Source organism: Phalaenopsis equestris, unplaced genomic scaffold (assembly GCF_001263595.1).
Source record: "Phalaenopsis equestris unplaced genomic scaffold, ASM126359v1 Scaffold000094, whole genome shotgun sequence".
NCBI lineage: Eukaryota > Viridiplantae > Streptophyta > Magnoliopsida > Asparagales > Orchidaceae > Phalaenopsis > Phalaenopsis equestris.
In genome coordinates this window covers 4,369,567-4,396,073 of record NW_018164536.1, presented here as the reverse complement: position 1 = coordinate 4,396,073, position 26,507 = coordinate 4,369,567, and the positions used below count along the sequence as shown (strand labels likewise).

Genomic DNA, 26,507 nt, shown 5'->3' with positions numbered 1-26,507 from the left:
AAGCAAAGCAAAATATTTCCAGCAAATGATCACCAAAGAATTATGAGAATTCACAAAGAGAACCTAAAATCTAAGAACTTGTTAGGGCAAAGCAACATTACAAAAGATACATTTTAATATGATATAAACACATCCAATCCAATATAATAAGTCTGTCCCCTGAAGATATCAGTTTCAGCCTCGCAGAGAGGCTCTGGGAACTGAAGGCAAACCAAGCTCATCCTCTGCCTGCTTTAAAAACAGGAAAAATATATAATAAGTATGTAAATTTTGACAAAGTTGAATAACAATGCATAAAACTAGGGACTTTGAGGAAATAAATATTGATTTTAGTTATATGTGGTTTATTTCTTATGGAAATTTGTGAGAAAGAATGGTGGTGGTTTGATATGATTTCATGTTGAAGTGGTCGCGCGAAGATATTAGGAGTTGGTGGAGCATCTACATCTTCGTTGAGGTCGACGCTCAAGTCGAATGATTGGCCAAGTTGATCTAGAAGCTTCGTACCACGTCGCTCATGGTTCTCCTAATCGATGAGAGTTGAGCTAGGCGCACGAACACCATTTTCGAGAACTGATCACTTAAGTTATCAAAAAATTTTGACTTCATATGCCCCCATTGGGATCGGAATTAGAGAAATATACCGACTATTTTATTTCTTGAAAGTATGCCCCGATGTGTGTTCTAGATCAAAACATCGACAAAATTTTAAGGGTCGTGAGAATATTATATAAACTCTGCCATTTATATTCGTAGCGCCTTCCTCTTCTTCGACGATTGACATTTATGAGTGATGGTTTAAAGTTTAAAAGCTATGCTTGTCTTCTATCTCCAACTACTTGTCTAAATAATGCTTTACATTTGGTTACTAAAATATAAAAATGTTTGTTCACACTTTAGGCCTTAAAACGCAAGCGGATATTAGACAAAATATTATTGGTTTTGATCTTAATCAAAACTTGTTCAAATATTGAAACCCTAAACTCTGATATTTTTTAAATGAGTCATCTCACAAACTAATCAGTCGAGTCGGCGTTGGCTTGAGCATGGGTTGTTAGCTCATCGAGCTAGCCCATGAGCCGCTTATCTAGCCAAAACCGACCACCATTACTAATGATAGGTTTACCTTTTATTTTTTACTCTAAATATATCCTACCACGTCTGTTTCCTCTATCAATAACTTTATTTAATGATAATAGAGAGATTAGTTTAGTTTTGACAATTAAATAAGGGAGATTTACATACAGACTACTTAATTCCTATGTGTTTACATATCTAACACCTAAACTTCAATTTTTACATATACGCCACCTTATCCATGCATGAAAAGATTTTGAATGTAAAAAGGAAAAGTTAAGACAGCGGTATTTATGTAAAACTTATTAAAAGTTAAGGTAGTGGTATTTTTGACATGAAATGAAAGATTTTGAATGTAAGAAAAAAAGGTTTAGGTGTTAGATATGTAAATACATAGGAATTGGATGGCATGTATGAAAATTCCCCTTAAATACTGCCAGAGAGATTTGGTACCTGAGCATTCTGCCGGCCAGGCACATGCCCCATTGGTGCTGCAGGTAAGTTGAGTTCTGCATCAAGATCAGGTTCCTTATCTGGTTGAAGGTAAGTAGGAATTGAAGATTCAGATTCTGCTCCCATGTCAGCTTCCAAAGCATCCAGTTCTGCATTCACGATAGAAATGAGACAATGAAATCATAATTAACTGAGAAACCTGTTGGAAACTTATGCGCAACTGCAAAAAAAAGGGAAATTACATAAGTACCACACAATTCTTAATGATTTACATATCTACCACGTAAAGTTTGATATTTACATTTATAACATCTTGGTGCTATAAACATATGCATGAAAACTTTTAAGAAGTTAGTAAATTTGTATTTTTGATGTGATGTTAAATATTCGAGTGTTATGAATGTAAATATTAAAGTTTCAGTGTTAGACACATAAATACATGAGAATTGTGTGGCATGTATGTAAATGTACCAAAACAAATCATCATAAAAATATAATATGTAGAAGTATACCCCCCATGAGTTCTTCCTCATCAATATCATCAGGAACATTATAACTTCTGCCAAGAGATTCTTGTATCTCTGTGCTAACGTCCATCAGTTCCATCATCTCATCTTGCATACTCTACAAATCAATAGAAAATTTTAAATTTATCAAGACCAGAAAACCAATTGGTATAATTGCCAATCTATAAAACCTCAATATTAGATTTTTTTAAGGGGTAAAAAAGAAAATCCATACATCTATGTCCTGAATTTTAACGGTCTTCATCATTCCTTTCAGCTCCTTATTAGCAGTTTTCAGTGCAGTCATCTGAAAGATCAAAGGAAGATAGATATTAGATTAGGAAATTGCCAAAATAGTCCTCTTTAATTCCAGAGTCAATAAAAGTATCATATTAGTCCCTGGACTCTTTAAATTTGTGTTGAAACAGTCATCCATGGGAGTATGGGAGCTAAATTGAAACTTTTATGAACTATTAGACAACCCCTTACAAAGAGCCAGAGGACTATTTTGACACTTTCTCGAAATTACAAGATCTGCCTTAAAAAATGGAAATATTGTCAAAAGTTTTAATATACAGTTTGCTGAGCATCTTTGAGTCCATCAGCAGCAAATGAAACTTGATCAAGATTATAGGTCTGGTTATATAGCATATCTCGCTGTCCTTCATACCTAAGGAAAAAGAAGATATAAATGACTTTATTCTATATTTAAGATGCAACCATCACATAATAAATAAAGGAGAAATTTAACATACCACACAATTCTTATGTATTTATATATCTAACATCTAAAATTTTATATTTACACTTACAACACTTTGGTGTCATAGTTTATGCATAAGTGTGGATTTAACTTTTTATAATAATAGTATTTTTAATGTGATGTTAAAGATTTGGATGCTATGTTTGTAAATATGAAAGTTTAGTTGTTACATATGTAAATAAATGAGAATTGTGTGGTAGGTATGTAAATGATATGTATATGATATAATATAATGAATTGAATGAGATGAACACATGAATGCTATGTCTATATTGACTGCTTGTATGTGCATATTTAACTATGATGGAATCACCCTTGTATAGTACTAGCGGGGTAATGCTAATGTATCTGTGCACGTAAATGGAAAATGCTATTGATATTTAAGTACCTTAAATGATACGAGTTTAGATGATGCTCTTGTAACGATTGTAAATAGATTTAAAAGATATTGATATATGAATGATGTAGAAAGACACAATAAATGTTTAAAATCAACTTGAATAATCATATTAGATAGCACAAGCAGGCAAATGCTCTTATATTTTTGTACAATTTAATTGAAATGCATAATGTCTCATTGTTCATTTAATTACTATAGTTTAGGAGTATGAGTATTCACTATTTTTGTTTATATTTACTGCTGCTTTAAATTAACATTTCATGTTTAATTAAGTGATTAAAAGATAAGCGATAAAAGAAAAAATATTAATAGAAGACAAAGACAACTAATAACGAGGTAAATTTAAATATATTGCTTTAATTTAATTTAATTAATGACTTTTTCATTTTTTAAATGATAAATGAATCTAGAAAATTTAGTTCCCACCATTCGATCGTCTGTACCCTTCTCAGTTAATTTTAAGCTTTGGATCGGGTCAATACATCACTTATCTTAGATAAAATATTAGCAATAAAAGAATCATAATCTAAAGCAAAATCTAATATGACTCTATCTTATTCATTAATCATTCCAAAACCATAACCACCATGAATATTTTTAAAATATTATACCATTCTACCAACATGTCCATTTAAATCAACTCCAATTAAAAAAAATTTTCAAGTAGTATTTTTTCTTTAATTTTTCTAGTTCATTCCAAAATTTTTCTTTCAAATATATATCCAAACCTAGTTAAGGAGTATAAACACTTATAATATCAAAAATCTTAGTATCAAAATGATATTTAGAAATATAATTCTTTTTTTAATTTTATTTATGATTGAAACTCTTATATATAAAATTACACATACATCATTTCTAATACGACTTGTACAAAAATACTAAAATTTAAAACCTAAACTATCAATCTCTTTAGCATTTTGTCCAATCCATTTAGTTTGTTGAATGCATAAGATATTTATCTTCTTATGAATCATAATATCTACTAATTATATTAATTTATTTGTGATTGAACATATATTCCAAGTTCCTATTATAAAACTTTTTTCATTAACTAACTTATTTGCATGCATTTGTTCATAACGTGGTAACTCTTGCTTATTTAACAATACATAGGGGTGTCGGTACAACGACCATTGCACACTTATAATTATATTCAGGCATATAACACATCACTTTTAGGGGAAGTCCTAGCATTGATACAATGATTTAAATGATTCATGTCATAATTTTTCGAAAAAAACTTTACGCTAAATGTCAACTACCTAACACAAACCTCCACTTTTTACATCTGAGTTTTGAGAGCGGGTAATGGTAGCATTCATTAATATGAAAATTTTAATGAATCATAATGTAAAAAAATAAAATGATTATTATCACAAACAACCAAGACAAAAACAGAGGGTCGGCCGGTAAAAAATTAAAATTTTCTATTTTCCTTTTCCATAACTATTATTTAATCATCCAAAAATGAATGAAAGAACCACTACTAAAAGGAGAATAGTTAATGCAATTAAATTTACCTTATTTCTGGTTGTCCATATTTTTTATAGATATTTTCTTTTTTATTACTCATCTTTACATAAAATCTTAAACTTAAAAGTTAATGTAAAACATAATAAGCTAATCAAAGTTAGTGAATGCTCATACTTTTAAATTATAGTAACACAATGAAAAATAATATTTTGCATGCTAGTTAAACTTTTATTGATCCGGTATAAAAATATTCATCATTATGTATTTATGAATATAATCGATCGAGATATTTCAAACCATTTATTATGTCATACTATATAATTTTTGTATTTATCTTTCTTATAAACAACTTTTCTATGAGCACTGTCTAAAATTGTACTATTAAGATACTTCAATAACAATAATATTTTTTATTTACGTTAATGGTATCTAAGTGTTCTCTTGCTAGTACTATAAATGAGTGAACTCTATCATAGTCAATCATGCACATGCAAACATACTATAATAATCACTATCTAATAATGATCATTTCATTTGCATTTGTATGGAAGCCAATATACTTGTATAATATTCAATATTATAAATAAATTAAACAATGTTGAGTATGCATATCATTCCTATAATATGAACAAAAATTTCATAGAACCATAAATCGAAAGCATGCAGTGATATAAATATAACTATTAATAGTAACAGTAAACGTATTTTAGTCTAGAAGAAGGAAAAATATTACTATAGTACAAGCATATGAGTACTCACAAAATAGATTTATAGTTATTATTCTTAAACTTCTCTTGTGATTTCGACATTCTGATATTATTACTTTCCTTTTTTATGCAATCACTAACATTCTAAATTTAAAAGACTATAATGAATCCTAATATTTACATTTCTATTTGTTTGGTATTGTATAGTCTAATTACACTACACTACACTACACATTTGATTTGTATATAATTAATTTGCTTTAAAACTTTTTAAGAAACTAAAATAACATTTAATTTATAATTTCTATTACTCTAAAACTTTAATTAATCATAATACTAAAAAAATATTTCACTAAACTATCTTCATTCTTATAAATTTTAGATTTATTTTTCAAATAAACAAAATTTCTTAACTAACCCAAATTAATATTAACTTTAGATTTTTCTTTAAATTTATACTTTTCTCTCCTTAAGCAACACCAAATTGTTAATTTGTTATTATAAATCTTTGATTTCATAAAAAAACAATAATAAAATAATTTATAGGTATGAAAGTTTAGAATTTATAAAGGAACTTATAACTAAAATTACCTCAACACAAACAACAAGCCCCAACACCCAACCAAATATCCTTCTGCATATACTTTCTATCATTGAATCATAAAGCAATACTTGATGCATTTACTTAAATATGTTAATTCGAAACATCAAATTAAACCTTAAACCTACCTTAAAATTTTTGGCTCAGTTTTATTTTCCCTTCTGCTCAAAACAACAACACAACCTTTTCTATAAACTTATCGCTTTACTTTGCCGCCTCTTCCTCCATCACGCGAGGTGCACACGGCTCTTCAAAGAGCCTCCTCCTTCTCCTTAGCACAGGTTACATGCAAGCACATAGCGCTTCAAGTCCCTTCTTCCTCTTCAATGTTGCTCGTTTTGGTCCCTTCTCCCACTCGAAGCTTTCGCCCTGCATGTAAATTGCTTTCCTTCCTTTGGTTTGATTTGGTACATTCCTTCTCACACATGGCTTGTCTTTTGGTTCTTCCTCTCCTTTGTACAGGGAGCTCGTGGCACTGACTCAATTTCTACTTTGGCTGTTAGGATAGGGATTGCGTTGTCACTCAAGGGAAACTTCATTTTTTTCTCCTTCGCGCATAGTAACACCACTCTTGGTGTTGTCTTCAGTGCACATGTCGAAACCTCCAGCACACGCAAGCAGTGTCATCTTCCCTTCTCCTTCTACTTCTCCTTCTCCCTGCAATTCGGCTCAGTTAGGGTTGCACACATTAGGTACAATTCCGCTTATTCTACTTCTCCCTCCCGCTTCTTCTTTATCTCTGTCTCTTGCTTGCTCCCTTCTATTTATGACGTTCTTGTTCTCGATTTCTTCCCTTCGGTTCAAATGAACGATACTTAAGAAGAAACCATCTAAAATCCGGTTGGTTCGAACTTGACACAGGCCTGATAAAATTCATTTTCTTTTATTCCTTTTTATTTTATTTTAAAATTCCCTTATTTTATTTTGGTTATTACAGTTATGATTATAAGCATGGTTCGAACTGACACATGTGCTCCAGCCTAACATAATTTCATCATGATAATAGACGACATTATATGCCAATTTATCAAACTAAAAAACTTTGTCACCCCAGACAATTGGTGTCACCACCACCTCCACCATGAAAACCAACCTTCCAAGAAAGGACTTCCACCAAAGACTAAGAAAATTGATACAGCCAAAAAACTGCATAATCAATAATTCTGTACTACGTCTAGAATAATCTAGTACTTTAGATTATTTCAAAATTTATTTCAGCTTCATCTTTCTTTAATTATTAGGATTATGATATTTTAAATTAGATGACAGGATTATTAGAATTTATCTAGATTTGAATTCAAATTAGTTGGTCTTATCTTACAATCTTATTTCTGTAAGTATGGACTGAATGATTGTTATTGGAATTATTCAACATTCTATTGCGTGCTAAATAAAAAACCAATACGAAAATAAGCTCCTCAATAATTTGTTATGTGATGGAACAAGAAAAAAATCCTAATAACATGAAACAATGAGCTAGATAGAGTGACAACATGCAAGGAGAAGTAACGAGGATATTACTTGCAGAGGACACTACTACCACTGCACAATTTGTTAAGCAGTAAAGTAATGGAAGATTTACATACATACCACTAAATTCTTATGTATTTACATATCTAACACCTAAACTTAAATTTTTACATAAAACTACTATACCTTTGCATGTATTTCACTTCTTTAAAAAAAATATTGGTATTTTTTTTATGTGATATTAAAGATTTGGGTGGCATACATATAGAAAGCGTAGAATAAGGTGGTATGTATGTAAATACCCCTAAAGTAATTTATGTATTCAGAAACATCAAATCAATCAAGATTCCAGAATCAAGATAATATCGAATAACAATAGAAGATTCACTAACAACTGAGGACTGCAATTTTGATCATGAAATTTTGACAAATTTGGACAAGCAATCTGTTGAGGTATATTTGTAAAAATACTAAAATAAGAGCAAGCAAGCGTACATCCGCCTCTGCTTAAGTACCCTCATTGCACGAGCTTTAAGTGCTTCTTGAGCAGGACCTGGTCTGGTTTTCTTAATTTGCTCTTTATATCTAGCCAACTCAGAGTCGAGCTTTTTTATTTTTTCATCAACTGTATCCCCTCTTTTATTTATCTGATAACAGTTAGCAATAAGAAAAGTTAGCAATCAAAAAGGAGGATCACCATCAAATTATACATAGGAATTTACTGAAATTTATGCTTCTACGTTATATTAAAAGACATTTGATCTGAGTACATAGTGCTCCACACTAAAGCTGCAAAAGAAATCAAATTACCTTTTGAAAGTAGAAAATTTTTTATAAAAGACAACTGCATTATCCCATGGTACTTGATGCATATTCATTTAAGGATATGATGTTTTAGCAGTCCTATTTAGCTTAAGGTTCATGAATACTTCCCTACTGCTAAAAATCTTCTAGTGCTAGAGATTGATTGAAATCGTTATAATTTGCATTAATTATTTCAGATCTACCTCAAGTAATACCTAAATAACCCACACAGTTTTAATTCAATCCCCTTAGCTTGGATGGTGCTATGATGTAGTAATATAATTATAAGTGTCAAAATAATCCCCAGACTATTTACATGGTGTCATTTACTCCCAGAGTTCATAAAAGAGCTAATTGTCCCTATACTCTTTTAATGGGAGCTAAATAGTCTTCACTTGGAACTATTTAAACCAATACTAAAAGGCAATGAAGGACTAAATTGACACTTTTATAAACTTTCGGACTAAAATGACCCCTACAAAGAATTAGGAAATTCATTTCGATACTTTTCTCATATAATTATTAAGCTTTTCAATATGCTTCAATCTTACCACAAACATAACAATATTACAAATAATATTCAAACATCGCTGCATTTGATTGTGCTGGTTGGACTTCAGCCTTTCAAGTACATAGCTCCAAACACATACTTCAGCCATGCAGCCTGACTCATCATGATAGGTGATATTGGAGTAAACCCAAACCACAAGAGAAAATACACATATTATTACTAGATGCAAATAAGTTGTTACAATATCACAACGAAAAGAAAATATGATGACAAACACACAACACACACACCCAAGTAGGGTTGGATTCCAAGGTGGTGGAAGCAACAGGGGGAGGGGCGTAGGAGGGTATTGTGGTTGGGGGAATGGGGAGGTTGGCGGCAAAGGATTGCAGATAAAGGGGCGGCTAGAGGCAATGGAATATCAGGTATGAAGGCTGGGCGGTAAAGAACCGTGGGTATGCAAGGCTGGCAGCAAAAGGAATAGCAGTTTGGAAGGCTGGCGTCAAGGAAACAAAAGATGGGAGGGCTAGCAACAGGGAGACGGCAGGTGGGGAAGCTAAGATGAAGGCTGGAGATGCCGGGAATGATAGATACACAACACCTCAAGACGAATTACAGCTAGAGCACCTTCTCTCCTTCAAATACAGCCAACCCCTATAAAGGAAAATCTGGACGTCGACGGTTGTCCTAACAGAAATTTGAAATAAAAATTAAACCTAGAACACACAAAACACCTATAAATACAATTAGGCAACAAATGAGGGCTCCAATTATGTTAGGTGGCAAATCCTGACCCCTGAGAGGTCGGTCAAACCTCTAGCCCATCATTTGGATCGGTTCAGACTTCATGCCCCGGTCTTCAAACCTCACGCCCCCGTCAACAGGGCTACTAATTTATTTGGTCTTACTGTGTGACTTAGCTTGTCTTTCTTTGATCTAAGATTCTAAGTTATGTTCAGCCAAAAATTGGGTATTTTTAATAATATATTTGTGCTATTAATAGGTGATTAATATTTCTCTTAAAATCTCAAAGTTTTAGTAGTCTATTATGAGTCTTTATATTATACAAGCAACTAAAATTCCTCTCTAAATTAAATTTTCAAATAATAACTACTAGAATATGCAATGCGGGCTACTTAATTTCTTTTTGATCGGATTTTAATTTTTATTTTTTCATATTAGGAATATGTGGATCCTATAAATACTATTAGGCAACAAAGGAGGACTCCAATTATCTTGGGCGGCAAATCCCAACCCCCACGGGATCGGTTAAACCTCCCGACCCTCATTTGGACCAGTTCAGATTTCACACCCCGGTCTTCAAACTTCACGCAGGGCTATTAATTTCATTGTTCTTATTGTGCGACACTTAGAGACAAAATGCAAAATGAATATATATGTGATAGGTTTGGCGTTGCTCCAGTGGCGGAAAACATTAGAAAGAGTCCTTAGATGGTTCAGTAACATTAAATGTTGACCATATGATGATACAGTTAGGAGAGTAGATGTTTTAGACTATACTTATATTAAGAAATATAAAGATAGACCTAGAAAGACTTGGGCATATTGTATAAAAAATGATCTTAATTTATTAGAATTAAATGAAAATATGACACTCAATATGATGCACTGGAGAAAAAAAATTCATGTAGTCAACCCCACTTAGGGGGATAAAGGCTTGTTTTAGTTGTTGTTGTTGTATTAAAAATGTGGATCATTGGTACGTTTAGCATTCCATTCTTTTGATGTCATAAAGTGCATCATTTATGCAATTTAATTAGTATGCAAATTAGGATTTAGTTTGCTTGTGCGAAGTCCTCTCATTATATCTATATTGCAAAATGTTGTTTAATTTTGATTAATTAAATGTCTATTTTACACACACATAAAAAAAAAAAACTTTCTCCCTAACTTACACATTAAAAAATTGATGGTATCACTTTTATTTTCATATCAGGAATATATGGATCATTGATACGTTTAGCATTCCATTCTTTCGATGCCTTAAAGTGTATAATTTATGCAATTTAATTAGTATGCAAATTAGGATTTTGTTTGCTTGTGCGAAGTCTTCTCATTATATCTATTTTGCAAAATTTTGCTTAAGTTTGATTACTTAAATGGCTATTACACACACAATAATTACTGCAATTTAATTAGTAATGCAAATTAGGATTTAGTTTGCTTGTACGCACACACACAAAAACTTGCACATTAAAAAATTCGTGGTATCACTTTCCCTCACTAGCAGGACTCAAAGCCCCAGCCATCAAAGCATTATTTAGTGCGCATGCCTGACCTTAAATTAATTGCCAACACAAGTTTGTACTTTGCAAAAGAGTCGTCAACTTAATTAAAAACAGGCAAAGGGCCTGAATTGCTCCATCTACACCCTTCAAATAAATCCAAAAGTATATAGAAAACCTAAAGATTTCTCTTAAGTGCAAATTTAACCTACAAATTGTAACAAGTCCCTAAAAATTTCCAAAATCACATAAAGGGCTAATAATTCAAAAAATCAAATAAAGACTTTCTTTTAACAGCTATTCATACCTAATTAACATATTCTTAAATTATAAAAAAGCACATCCGGACTACTAAATTATCAACAGAATTATTTAGGAATTTACTCACTTCAAAGGTATAAAGTAAAATTTCTATTCACTTCAAATAAAATAATTTTAAAATATCTAATCTTTACAGATATATATATATATATATATATATAAGTGGGCAAATTTTTATGAGGAACTTCACAGAAGCCCAGTATGATCCTTCACTCATCATTTATCTTGACATGGTTAATCAGGCTACTTTGAGAAGAACATAGTCAACCTACTTCAACTATTAGTCTCCATTTGACTTATAATCATTCCTAGAAACTTTAAGGTGCACTCAAACTACAATTTGTGGTATAGCACTAACAACAGATTTTGCAAATATGCATCAACATGTCAAGTTAATGTGACCTATTGCACTAATTTTAGGATTGCACACTTCAATTGCTATCTGGCGAAGAAAACAGTTACCTTGCTTTATGTATAGGCCCACAAATTTGATATTACTCTACAAAATAAGGGTAATGGCACACAGAATGGAGCATTGTGCTACAATAATTACAACATGAAATGCTTGAATAATTCTCAAATTGCTCTAAAAAGAATGGCACTAATCCCAAATAGTCAAAACGGATAGTTAGGCTATGATCAAAGGGAATTACACTGATAAGTATCACAATGCATTGAAAATCATGCCAATGTGCCAGTAAGCACATAAATGCATCAATATAGTGCCGATACATTGATAAGCAATTTAGAGGCATTTATATACATACCACCTAATCCATATATATTTACATATCTAACATCAAACTTCACTTTTTACAGTTATACCACCAAAATCCTTCACACCACATAAAAAATAACCCTATTTTAACTTTCAAAAAGTGAAAGACACCTTTTCCTGAATAGGTAAGGAGGCACATGTGTATAAATTTAGGTGTTAAATATGTAAATACATAGGGATTAAGTGGTACATATGTAAAACTTCGAACATTTTATTATACTACTGAGCATTCTAACGTAGTAAGACCTTTCTAAATACTCTAAAATCATGCCACCAATGCACCAAAAATAATGTGAATAGAACATCAATGTGAATACTAGCACAAAACAGTTAGGCCAAGAAAACATACAATGACTACAGCATTCTTAGGCCAAGAAAACATACAATGACTATAGCATTAAATTAAAGGCTATCATTTTACTCAAAGGCTGTCATATTCAAAGGGTTGTCATGAGACACAAAACTACCATGCCAAATAGTTTCTCATAACCATATTAGGTGAGAAAAAGTCAATAACCATGAAAGATACTATTGGCTGCTTCATGCTTAGAATTTGGAATTTCCACCAAGCAAAACCAATTATAAGCCCATTTGTCAATATTTTGCTCATACGACTATCATACCCTCTACAAAAGACTCCATTAAAAGGTAGATTAAAGTTCACTTAAAAACTTTTGCCATGTTAGAGGATTGATTAAAAGACACCAAACCATGCCCTCCATCATTGGCCCTATGGAATGGGCCACAAAATTAATTTTTAGGGAAATTTAAATACCTAGAAAACAATTCTTATGTATTTGCATGTCACCCCTAAAGTTTCATATTTACATACATAGCATTTTGGTGTTTTAGGGTTTAGGGTTGAAAAAGTGTATTTCAGTTTTAAGAAGTGATAATAATGTTATTTTTATGTGATATTAAAAATTTGAGTGCTATGTGTGTAAATATGAAAGTTTAGGTGTGAGATATGTAAATACATTTGTGTGTTGTGTATGTAAATGCCCCTATTTTTTAATCATTTACTCCAAGGAGTGTAGCTAAAGTTTCAGTTCGATCTATTTGGAATGACCAGCAATGCATTGCTGAGTTATTTGATCTGCATATAACAATGATCATTTCCAACGAACACTTTCTTAGAGTTAGTCAAGATCTACCTTGAATATCATGTCCCTGGCATAAATTCCCAACCACCCTTTTGTAGGGCTTGCTTCAAATAGAATCGCTCTAAATGAAACATGCAACAATCACATTCAAAGTTTCATAACTCGATTTTAAGAACCATGATGAGAATCATGGTAAAAACACAATTTGATTCAAATGTTAATACTATAAACAATTGTTCTATGAGAAATTAGCAATAATATCTTTAGATCATAGAAAGCCTCAAAAACACAACAAGTTGGACAAAGAATTTTACATAAGGGATGCCCTTTTGAATTATTTAATAATTATAATAGTCACTCAATATTTTATTAGATTTGACTTAATCGTGAAGTTTGAGATTTGCTTGAACTTTATTATCTTTATTGCACAACATATTTTGTATCTTTGATCAATGTAATTAATTTTACTAGGACATTATACCCCACATGCTCACCATCTTTTCTTTAAGTTTTACCATCTTATTTTTTTTAGTCTATAAGTTTTAATTCACAATGCTACAAATGTAATACTCAAAACTTTGAGAAAGTAAAAATTAAAAATTCTTAAAAATTTTATGCCTCCAATTTCACACCTTACAAAAAATGACTAGATGTATTTTTATGAATCCAATTTTTTTATGAGGGGCATTTTAGTACGGTGTGTTTATCTGTCTAGCAATATATGTGTGAATTGATATATATATATATATATATATATATATAGTAAATCCCTCAAAACTGATATTCCTACAGTTAATCATAGTCGGTCTTTTCGGTCTTCTGAAGCCAGAGTTTTGATTGAACGAGACATTACTTTACCTTTTCCGGGGGAAATTTGGATTGGCTCACAGCACCAGGTTTTTGGCAACGGGTAGAACATGAACAGGTCACACTTTACTGCACCCACTGTCGTATGTTTGGACAGTCTCACTCTCAATGTCACCATTTGCACCCTCATTTAAAACATCAGAGTAAAAATGTTACTGAGTCCCCTGCCCCAACTCACACCTGCCCCTCCTCCACCCCTGAGTGCAATCCACTGGCTATTGAAACATTGGTTGAAACACCATCTGCTCTTCCTCCCATTCTCCCTCCTCTAAATATCATCTCTCCCGTCTTTGCCACCTGTAACCCTCTTACTATCGAAGACTGTTGAAAGATTTAATTCAAATTACTATTTATTGTCTTTCCTCTTATACAAATATTATCTCCTTCCTTATTTATATCATGTGATATCTGTACCAAATCTTGCTTAATTAGTCTCGCAATGTAATAGAAAATTATTTAAACTTATTTAGTTAGTTTCCTTATCTAAGGAGGAGGGACTCCTATATGTAAAGATAATTTGAATTGAATCAAAAAGAAGAAACGAATTTTCTCTTCACTTTCTATTTTTTATAGTATCAAAGCGGGAGAAAAAAAAAGAAAAAATTCCAGAGAATCCTGCCTTTCGCGTGAAGAAGAACGTCTCACATGAAGAAGATTGTCTCTCGGTGACGGAAGCAGCGTGGAGAAGATCGTCTCTCAGTGACGGAAGCAGGAGCTTTCTCTCTTCGAACCGAAGAAGGCGAGGAAGCGTGGGCAACGCCGAAGAAGGCGAGGAAGCGCGGGCGACGCTGCTGACGGAAATAAGAGTCAGGATCGCAAACAACGCCTTCTGTTTCGCCGCTGCTGCTCTAATCTGCTTGGCTGCCCACAAGCTCGCGATTCGCGAAACATTATCTCTCCACTATTCCGCCACTTGCAAAGCCGCACAATTTTTATCATGTCTAAAAATACAAATGATTCTGCTATTTCTACCCAGCCTTTTACTCTATCATCTGCTTTCGCACCACCCCCCTCTAGAACCACCACCGAAAATCATCCAGCCTAGATCACCACAATCCGTCTCAATGGTGATAATTATCTACGTTGGTCACAATCGGTGAGGATTTACATTAGAGGAAGAGGGAAGATAGGCTACCTAACAGGAGAAGTTCGTAAGCCAGCCGCTACAGATCCATCCTATGCAACCTGGGATGCAGAAAACTTCATGATAATGACATGGTTGGTAAACTCTATGGAAGAAGAGATAGACGCAAACACATGTGTTACTCTACTGCCAAAGAACTCTGGGAGAATGTGACCCGAATGTATTCAGATACGAGTAACCAATCTCAGGTTTATGAACTTTCCTTGAAATTTGGTGATATTCGTCAATGTAATGACTCAATGACATGTAATGACTCTGTCACAAAATACTTTAATTCTTTAAAGAGAATATGGAAAGACCTTGACATGTTCAATGATCAAGAGTGGAAGTGTCCTGATGATGCTAATAGATATAAGACCATTTTTGATGCAAACAGAATTTTTAAATTTCTTGTTGGACTTAATGAGGAGTTTGATGAGATTAGGGGCAGAATTATTGGAAGAAGTTTCATGCCTTCAATCCATGAGGCTTTCTCAGAAGTTCGCCGTGAAGAAACTCGAAGAAGAGTAATGCTCAACAAGAAATCTACTCCTACCAGCATGCCTGAGACTTCGACATTTCAATCGGAGGCTCATATCAGCAAGTGGATTGTTCCATATTCACAGAAGAATGAGAAGAAACCACGGGCGTGGTGTGATCATTGCACCAAACCACGACACACTAAAGAAACCTGCTGATACCTCCACGGTAAACCTGTAATAATTATATGAATTAAATTAAATTGTCAAAATTCACATTTTATTGTCGAACAAACTAGCCCATTTAGCAAAGAGCAAATCGATCAACTCCTGAATCTGCTAAACCCCAGTTTGACTATTGGTACTCCAAATTGTTCAATGATACATGCAGGTAGACAACTAAACTCTTGGATTATTGATTCAGGAGCTTCTGATCACATGACAAATTTACACTATTTATTTCATTCATACATCTCATGTTCTGGCAATGAAAATGTTCGTATTGCTGACGGTAGTTTCTCTTCCATTGCTGGAAAAGGAAACATTAACCTGTCCAAAAGTATAGATCTTAAATCTGTACTGTTCCAAAACTCAAATGTACTCAAATGTAATCTTCTATCCGTCAACAAACTTTCAAAAGATTCTAATTGCCGTATAATTTTTTGTGAATCTTCTTGTATTTTTCAGGACCAGAAATCGGGGATGATGATTAGGAGAGCTAAAAAGATATGAAGACTTTACTACTTTGAGGAGATTGTTCCTAGGAAAAAAGAGGTTGAAGCCTACAGCAGTGTGAGGCCAAACCCTGCATTAGAGAAAATAATGGAATCTCATCTTAAACTAGGTCATCCAAGTTTTTCTTATTTAAAACATTTATTTCCTAATTTGTTTAAGGGTGTTAATTGTGTTTTACTTCAATGTGAAACATGTTATTTGGCAAAAAGTCATCGCATAAATTTCGCTCCAAAATCATATTATCCTTCAAAACTTTTTTACATGATCCATAGTGATGTTTGGGGACCTTCAAAAGTCAAAACATTATCGGGAAAAAGGGGATCCAGAATATGTTGGATTTATCTTATAAGCAAAAAATCAGAAGTTGAAAAACTTTTTAAAGATTTTTACAACATGATTGAAACTCAATTTGAAACTAAAATATGCATTCCTTAGATCTGACAATGGCACTGAATATTTTAATGAATGTTTAGGGGAGTTCTTAATAAACAAAGATATAATTCATCAATCTACTTGTCGTGACACTTCACAACAAAATGGAATTGCTGAAAGAAAAAAAAGACATTTACTTGAGGTTGCTCGAGCTATCATGTTTTCAATGACCGTTCCTAAATATTTATGGGGGGGACGCTCTTTTAACAGTATCATATCTAATAAACCGAATGTCAACTCGAGTTTTACAATATACAACTCCTCTAATCAAACTGAAAATTAGTTTTTTAAGTCTACGAATGCCTTCAAATATTCTTTTAAAAATCTTTGAATGCACATGTTTCGTTCATATTTTGAATAATTGCCGATCAAAATTGGATCCAAAATCTGAAAAATGCATTTTTCTTGGATATGTCTCAAATAAAAAGGGTTACAAATGCTTTAATCTTGTCACCAAAAAAATTTACATTAGTATGGATGTGATCTTAATGAAAAAAATTCCCTTCTTTCACAAAAAAAAATTCCGATCTTAATGAAAAAAATTCCCTTCTTTCACAAAAATCCACTTCAGGGGGAGTATAATACAGATGAAGAAGATGATTTTTAGCAAGTTTATAATCCATTACAAAAAATTGTTGTAACATCAAATACACTTGAGGTCTGTGAAAACAAAGAACCAGAAATAGTTGTTGAAAATAAGAAGAATCCTAGTCAAGAGACGCCTGAAAATATCTTGTCTAATACAGGGGGAGAAATACCGCATAATACAAAACCAGTACCTCTTGTTTATTCCAGGAAGAGGCTCCATAAAAGAAAAAAAGTTCAAACTGAATCTTTAACTCCCTCCCAATCTGAAGAACCAAATGATGGTCCTTAAGAAACACAACTAATTTATGATCCTGATCTTATATTTTCACCAACAGAAGCTCAAGATTCAAAGGTTATGAATAAGGATCTTCCTATAGCCTTTAGAAAAGGAACACGTTCTTGTACTACCAAATATCTCATTTCCAAATACCTATCCTACAAAAAAGTCTCACGCAAACATCAAGTTTTTTGTCAAAAATTTATAATTTGTCAGAACCCAGAACAATTCAGGAAACTCTTAGCAATCCAAATTGGAGAATAGCAGTAAAGGAAGAGATTGATGGAGATTGATGCAATGGGACCTGGGAAATTGTCACTCTACCAAGAAACATGTCACTCGGAAATTGTCACTCTACCAAGAAACAAGTCTACTGTTGGGTGTAAATGGGCCTTCACTAATAAAGTCAAAGCTGATGGGAGTATCGAAAGATATAAAGCAAAATTAATAGCGAAAGAATTCACTCAAACTCCTGGAATTGACTATCAGGAGACATTCGCTCCGGTAGCCAAGATCAATTCTATTTGGGTTTTACTGTCCATAGCAGCAAACCGTAATTGGCCCTTGCATCAGTTCGACGTTAAAAACGCTTTTCTTACCGGTGAATTAGAGGAGGTATTCATGGATCTTCCATCAGGATTTGAGAAAAAGTTTGGAGAAGACAAAATGTGCAGATTAAAGAAATCCATGTATAGGCTCAAGCAATCTCCTCGCGCCTGGTTTGAGAGGTTTGGAAAGGTGATTACAAAATATGGATACACTCAGAGTCAAGTTGATCATACTATGTTCTACAAACATTCAGAAACTGGTAAACTCGTTATATTCATTGTCTATGTAGATGATATTATCCTTACAGGAGATGATGCTAGGGAAATTGAGAAATTAAAAGAAAGATTGGCCACATAATTCGAGATTAAAAATCTGGGAGATGTAAAATACTTTCTTGGTATTGAGTTTACCAGATATAAAGAGGGGATTTTTATTAATTAGCGAAAGTATGTACTTGGCTTACTCAGTGAAACCGGAATGCTTTGGTGCAAAACAGCTGAAACCCCGATTGAACTAAATAAAATGTTACAAGTGACAAATAAAATAAATGGTGTCAATAAAGAACAATATCAGAGACTGGTGGGAAGACTAATTTATTTGTCACACACTCGTCCTGATATAACATTTGTTGTTAGTATGGTAAGTCAGTTTATGCATTCTCCAAATACTCATCACTTGGAGGTTGTCTATCAGATCTTTAGATATCTGAAAGGAACACCCGGAAGAGGACTACTGTTCAAGAAAAATGAGCACTTACAGGTGGAAGCATTTACAGATGTAGATTAGGCTGGGAGTGTTACAGATAGAATATCAACTTCAGGGTACTGCACTTTTCTAGGAGGAAATTTAGTAACCTGGAGGAGCAAGAAGCAAAGTGTCATCACAAAAAAGCAGCGCTGAAGCTGAATTCAAATCTGTGGCCCATGAGATATGTGAAATTTTATGGATTAGAAGAATTCTTCAGGAGTTAAAAATTCATAGTCCACCACCAATAAAGATGTACTGTGATAATAAGTCTGTCATCGCCATCGCTATCGCCCACAATCCTGTCTTTCATGATAGAACAAAGCACGTAGAGATAGACAAATACTTCATCAAAGAAAAAATTAACAGAGGAGATATTTGCATGGTGTATGTTCCCTCCAACAACCAAGCAGTAGATATTCTAACTAAGGGTCTTCACAAAAAAAAAACAAAAAACAGTTCGACGATTTAGTGTGCAAGCTGGCTCTGAAAGATATCTTCATGTCAACTTGAGGGAGAGTGTTGAAAGATTTAATTCAAATTATAATTTATTGTTTTTTCTCTTATACAGATATTATTCTTCTTATTTATATCATGTGATATATGTACCAAATCTTGCTTAATTAGTCTCGCAATGTAATATGAAATTATTTAAACTTATTTTGTTAGTTTCCTTATCTAAGGAGGAGGGACTCCTATATGAAAAGGCAATTTGAATTGAATCAAAAAGAAGAAGCGAATTTTCTCTTCACTTTCTGTTTTTTAGACCCACCCCCTGATAATGTTGTTTCTGTTTCTGTGAGTGACATGTTGCTGGATGGTTCAGCTCATCAGGAAGGCGTCGCAGCTCCTCACCTTCGGGAAGCCTCATGTGCAAAGGAGATATTTCATACTTCACATATCTTAGAGTCTATCATTGTAGCAACGGTTGACAATCTTTCTACTGCACCTCTACCACCTCATCAGACCGAGCAAGTGGTTACTGTTAGTCAGGCGCAAGGGGATCAAGGGGCTCATCAGCTTATACATTTCTGGCAATCTGTCGACCAACACACTGATCAGATGAGCCAATCTTCGGATGAGGAATGACAGGTTTACACATCCAAGAGAAAAAAAAAATGGAGGCCCACTCGAGCTCAGGAACTTAATGGATGATACTTTGGTTACTTCGAGTAGTCATAGCGTTGATTGCTCTCTCTTCTATTGTATGGGCGAATTCTCTTCATGAAAGCCTTCTTTTTGGCTCTCGTGTGAGGGTTGTCAGAACTTCTGTCTATCTGCTGTGAAATGACTTTATAGAGTCCTAAGGGTAGTCTCAAAGATAAGGGATTAAAGCCGTATTCGTTTTGATTAGCTGTCCCAGGGAAAGGAGTAAGTATTGGCTGTTGGCATGTCCGAGCTAAGATTGGTTGAGGCGGGTAAAGACGGTGGCCTAGCTTACTTGGTAAAGGACTCCTTTTGTTTAGCGGTCATGAATCAATTCTAGGTGGTTCACTTGTATACCCTTATTCTCAGAGTTGACGTTCTGATCTAGAAAATCGACTTTTCAGATGAATTCCATAGTTTTGGACAGAACAAGTGGAAACTAGGAGGCAATTCTATTAAAGCAATCGGGCAAATGTGTGTATACTAGTTTGGGTAGCTTGTGTATAAGCCTTTGAGGAAGCAGAGATACTTTATTTGGGCTGCTAAGTAGAAGTACAGCAACTAACTATGGCTCTTGGCCCAGACAACGTCCTAGGCGTAGGGGAGATCAGAGCAACAGGGAATGCCTAGACGATGACACCCGTCCTGGGCTACAGTAAGTAAGTAGATCGAGAGGTCGTTCCGTCCCTTGTCCCCGAAGATGGGTAATATGTTCTCAGACAATGTTGCTCGAATTTTATTCTATAAGGCCTAGCTGGCGAGCGATCCCAGTCTGCGGCAGAGAACAAGACAGCAAGCAAGCATACCTTTGTTCGCTTCTTCTCCACCAAGCACGGAAAGTTTCAGGATAACTGTAGGTCGGTGGCTACCTAAGGAAACTCCGATTCGATCAGCTCCCCGGCTGGGAGGCATCTACCTCATCCCGATCACAAGGAGAGGTTCACCATGATGGGGGCTAAGGTACTTGAATTCTTTCCGGAACGGAAAGAATTGCATAGGGGACCATCCTTTTTTTTCTCGGCATGCTCCTAATGACACAAAACTCAACAATTTGTTAGCTAGCTCCCTTCTTAGAACTAGAGGCAGAGGCAAAACTAAATTGGGTCGTTCCCTAGCTACTTGATCCTGTGATTTGACAGTTTTGGTTTTTTGGGTTTACATGTATCTTTTTTTTTTGGGACATTTATATGTGTTGTACCGTGTGGGTAGGGTGTCTTTTTTGAGCCCTCTCATACAACCTATATGTATCTTTTCTTTTTTAATATATTAGCCCTGAGGCTTTTTCAAAAAAAAAAAAAATTATATATATATATATATATATATAACTAAACTATATAACATAACATATCAAGTAGCCCGGGTCACTTTATTCTAACGCCAAGAATTTGGGCACTAAAAATATCAGACATGAAATTCAAATTTCCTAATCCTGGAGTCCTCAAAGTTCTTATAAGAAATATTTTAATAGAGTAAATTAGCTAGTTTATGTTATTTAGTTAATTGATATAATCACTGATAATAATTGGTCAAAACAATGCCATATAAGCTGCCTATCATAACAAAATATCTCTAGACTATTAAAATGTTAATAACATTAAATTAATCATATCTACGAGTTTTAAGTACCAATTAGGAGTCGATCAACTATTTAATATCTAGACAAAAATCAAATTATTTAATTAGTTAAGTAGCAATTCATAATCATACAAAATCAGTCACTACTTATAATGTAATCAGTATCTAGCTATGTAAAATTACAAATAAAGCAAGCAATGGCACAACTACCTCCATGAGTAACGTTGTAAAATAATGAACTACAAACATGGGCTACCAAACAGTCTAAGCGTTTGTCTGGTAACGGATTTACAGAATTGTGTGGGGTATGAACGAAGATTTACATACATGCCACTCCATTCCTATGTATTTACATATCTAACACCTAAATTTTAATTTTTATATACATGCCCTTAACTACGCATGAAAGATGTATTTAACTTTTTAAAAACCTAAAATGATTGTATTTTTTATGTGGTATGAAAGATTGGGTGGTATTAATGTAAAAAGCAAACTTTTGGTGTAAGATATGTAAATTCATAGGAATTGAGTGGTATGTATGTAAATGCCCCAAAGATGAAATGCTAAAGCATATTACTCATCCATTTCTAGTGTTAGCTTTCCCTAATCTCATCGAAGACATAACACAACATGGACCACTTCAACTTTTATGGGCACTTAGCACCATATCATTTTCTTCTATTTCATAAAGAGTCGAAGTAATTAATTCTAATTCTATTATGCAATGACCAAACTTGCAATGCAGGAAATATAATTTTTATAATCTCAAATATAAGATTCATTAGCAAACTATTGTATGCGTAATATAACTGTTTAACACAGATGTGATTGAATAAAATCAGTATTTAAGAAGCCAATAGAAAAAAAATCTAGCATCTTCCAAGTGCTCCATTTTTTTAAGGAAAAAAGGAAGATTTACATACATACCATATGTATTTACATATCTAACACCCAAACTTAATTTTACATATATGTCACCTTACCTGTGCAATAAAGTTTTGATAAACATATGTGGGTGAGCTATTTTGATAAAATTTTCAATGAAGCTTCTGAAAATACGACCTTAGAGATTTTAATATCATTAATAATAATAAAATGATTTATTTTTACCATTGCATTAGTAAAAAAGAAGTTGATGAGGCTTTAAAGAAAATCAAGGGTGGAAAATCAGTGGGATCTGATGATATCCCAATTGAAGTGTGGAAATATTTAGGAGCTTTGGAAGTTTCTTGGCTTACTAAACTCTTTAATAATATTTTAAAAATTAAAAAGATGCCTGAGGAGAGGAGTATTTTGGTCCCCATTTTTATGAATAAAAGGGATGCACAATAGATAGAGAAATTAATTTTATGTTTCATACTTCAAAATTATGATAGAGGGTAATTGAGCATAGGTTAAGATGCGATACAAAAATTTCTCATAATCACCTTCGATTTATGTCGGGCGGGTCTACTATGGAAATTATACATTTATTGAGAGGTTTGGTGTAGAAGTTCAGAGAGAGTAAGGAGGATCAACATATGATTTCTATTGATTTATAAAAAGCTTCGATAAGGTTCGAAGAAAAGTCATGTGGAGAGTTGTAGAGAATAAAGATGTTGATATGATTTATATTCAAGTCATTAAAGATATGGATACTAGAGTCGTTACTTGTGTTTGACCAGAAGAATAATTGACCAACAATTTCTCATTTCAGTCAAATTACATTAGGGATCAATTTTAAGCTTGTATCCTTTTGCTTTAGTTATAAATGATATTGCTGGACATTTACAGGATGATGTACCTTTGTTTATGTTTTTCACTAATGATATCCTTCCTGTGGATATGACTAGAAAAAGAGTTCAGGAAAAAATTGAATTATAGAAGTCTACATTAGAGTCTAAAGGTCTTCGTTTAAGTGGATCTAAAGTTGAATACATAAAATGTAATTTTATTTGTAGTAACTCTAATGACAAAGTTGTAACTAATACTATGGGTGATCAAATCATTAAACGGTGTGAACGTTTTAAATATCTCGAGTCTATTGTTCAAAGTGATGGGGATGCTATTAGCAGAATCAAAGTTAGTTGGTTGAAGTAGATGAATGCATTGGGCCTATTATGTGATGAAAAAGAACCACTTAAACTTTAAGAAAAATTTTATAAGAAGATGGTGGTGAGACCAGCAATACTCTATGGCGCAGAATGTTGGTCTTTAAAAGAGAAGCATAAAACAAAGTTGCGTGTTGCAGAGATGGACAAGATGAGAGTGCTTAAGTGGATGAGTGGCTTTACACTTAGAGACGAAATGCAAAATAAATATATCTGTGATAGGGTTGGTATTGGTGTAGCTCCAGTTGCGGATAAGAAGATTAGAGAGTCTTCTTAGATGGTTTGGTCACATAAAATGTCAGTCATCTGATGATCTGGTTAGGAGAGTAGATGTTTTAGATTCGACTTATGTTAAGAAAGACAAAAGTAGACCTAAAAAGACTTGGGCATATTGTATACAAAAAGATCTTAATCTATTAGAATTAAATGAAAATATGACACTCAATTGGACACAATGGAGAAAAACAATTCATGTAGCCAACCCCACTTATTGGGATAAAGGCTTGTTGTTGTTGTTGTTGTTGTTACCTTAACTATGCATCAAAAGTTAAATTTCACTTTTTAAAAGTTAAATTTATAGTATTGTTTCTATGATATGAAAGATTTGGGTAATATAAATGTAAAAAAGTAAAGTTTAGTTGTTAGATATGTAAATACATATGAATTAGGTGGAATGCATGTAAATGCCCCATAAAAATGATATTTTAAAGTCGGAAACAATCCATTAAGAAAATGATATTTACATGTATAATACTAAACTCTTTCATTTCACATCAAAATACCACTATTTCATACTTTCTAGTAAGATTTACATGCATACCACTCAATTCCTATGTATTTACATACCTAACAACTGAATTTTACTTTTTACATTTATACCACCCAAGTCTTTCATATCAAATAAAAGATACCACCATTTTAACTTTCAAGAAGTGAAATACACCTTTTTCATGTATAGGTAAGGTGATACATATGTTAAAATTGAAATTTAAGTGTTAGATATGTAAATACATAGGAATTGAGTGGTATGTATGTAAATCTTCCTACTTTTTATAAGAGAAACACGCCTTTCCATGCATAGATTTCTGATACCAAAATATTATAAATGTAAATATCAAATTTTAGGCGTTAAATTTGCAAATACAAAGGAATTGGGTGGTATGCATGTAAAATACCCAAAGGAAAAAAGCAGCAATCATTTATATGTCCCAGCCCTAACTCCAATTGAAAAATATCCACATTTTAATTTCAGAGCCTTGATCGAAATGTAACGCGTAACAGCATAATACGTCATGAATGGAGAATAAACCTATAATCACATCCCTACAGAATTTCAAAACCCTAATTCATACTGAACAGATTGACCATCTCCTATACTCATAAAACGAAACAAAATGATAGAAGAAACCAGCAAACCATGCAGATTGATCCTAAATAGCAAACATCTTAAATGCAAACATTCAAAGAACGATAATGCTTATGGAAAGAGTCAAATACCCTCTCGGTGGCATCCTGGATGGTAGGAGGGGGTTCCTGGTTCTTCTTCGCGCCAAAAACCCTCCTCATCTTCTCCGACCCTCGACACTCAGAACTGCTCCAGACGCCGTCAAATTCAATCGGTTGATCCAAAAAAAGCCCCGAGATGAAACGATAAATGTGAATTCAAGCAGAAATGGCCCTTTTGACCTGGAAGGCTGATTCTAACCACGGAGGCGGAGACTCCGTAGGTCAGAGGTGCGTTGGATCCATTGGATCCATGGTGACTTCTGGAAAACGAAGAATGGGTAAGAAGTCCACCAAAAAGAGATAAAAATTTACGTTTATGCCCCCCAATTCTTTAAGTATTTACGCATCTACCACTGACCTTAATTTTTCAAACATTGTATAATATTCCAAACGGTCAAATTGAAAATAAATTTAATATGTGCAGCTAAACATATCAATATTTTCAATAAGATTTTAAAATTCACATAACATGAATTTCTCTAAGTTTCTTACATTAATGATCCAAAGGAGAGAATGTTTTAGTTCTCAAACACGAGAGATGAACATAGAATTCTACTGAAAAGAAGGAAAAATTAAATTTATATAAAGTAAGAATGATAAAAACCTAATTAAATCTTACTTTGCTACACAAACATTCTTCCTTTTATAATGTAAATCCACTTGCATGCACTTACACATAGATATTCACCCACTAATCACTCTAGAAAACACTCACTCGCACTCTTCCCTTTGCTCTCTCACAACAAACAGATAAGTCAAATGTAGCACTGAAGCCCCCTTCTTGTTTGAAAGCAAGAATTTTATCACCAAATTCCGTCAAAATCGTGCAGCCTAGACGTTGGAGTTGGGGCGATGAGTTTCCACCTCCTCGATCTCACGTGTATTGGAAATTTCTCTTCAGACATTTAGGCGCCAGTTTGGAGCATCGAGTTTCTTAGTTGAGCCGCATAGGCGCTAGTTTGGAGCACCTACTTTCCAACTCCTTTATTATTCATGCTCCTGTTAGATGAGTGGTTTGAGCACTTAAGCTCCAAAGATGAGCACTATCTTTCTAGCTCCTCTATAATATAGGTGAAATGGGGAACTAGTTGAGACAAATTTTATGACATTAGCTTTCTGAGAGAGGGATGGAGGTAGATCGAGCCAAGATCTAATTTATAGAAAAACAACTCACTCCCAC

The 26,507-nt window shown here is 33.5% G+C and overlaps 1 protein-coding gene across 2 annotated transcripts; it reads right to left on the bottom strand.

Moving 5' to 3' along the window:
• LOC110020350 (charged multivesicular body protein 5-like) lies at positions 1-25,607 on the bottom strand. 2 transcript variants are annotated; one of them, XM_020718417.1, is made up of 7 exons: positions 25,319-25,607; positions 7,949-8,100; positions 2,613-2,706; positions 2,272-2,343; positions 2,043-2,154; positions 1,531-1,679; positions 1-231 (listed from the first exon to the last, which is right to left on the bottom strand). In XM_020718417.1, the coding sequence occupies exons 1-7, from the start codon at positions 25,385-25,387 to the stop codon at positions 175-177; spliced, it is 705 nt and encodes a 234-aa protein (XP_020574076.1). In that variant the 5' UTR covers positions 25,388-25,607; the 3' UTR covers positions 1-174. The 2 variants fall into 2 exon arrangements, with proteins under 2 accessions (XP_020574076.1, XP_020574077.1); XM_020718418.1 differs by having other exon boundaries at positions 2-228.
• Positions 25,608-26,507: the final 900 nt, after the last annotated feature.

Bases quoted from the DNA above. Each gene is read 5' to 3' on its own strand.
- LOC110020350 (XM_020718417.1), bottom strand. From the start codon at position 25,387: ATGAGGAGGGTTTTTGGCGCGAAGAAGAACCAGGAACCCCCTCCTACC. The intron at 2,344-2,612 runs GTATATTAAAAC...TTGATCTTTCAG, and splicing joins TCAAAGATGCTCAGCAAACT to ATGACTGCACTGAAAACTGC. The intron at 232-1,530 runs GTACCAAATCTC...CTGTTTTTAAAG, and splicing joins CTGGCCGGCAGAATGCTCAG to CAGGCAGAGGATGAGCTTGG.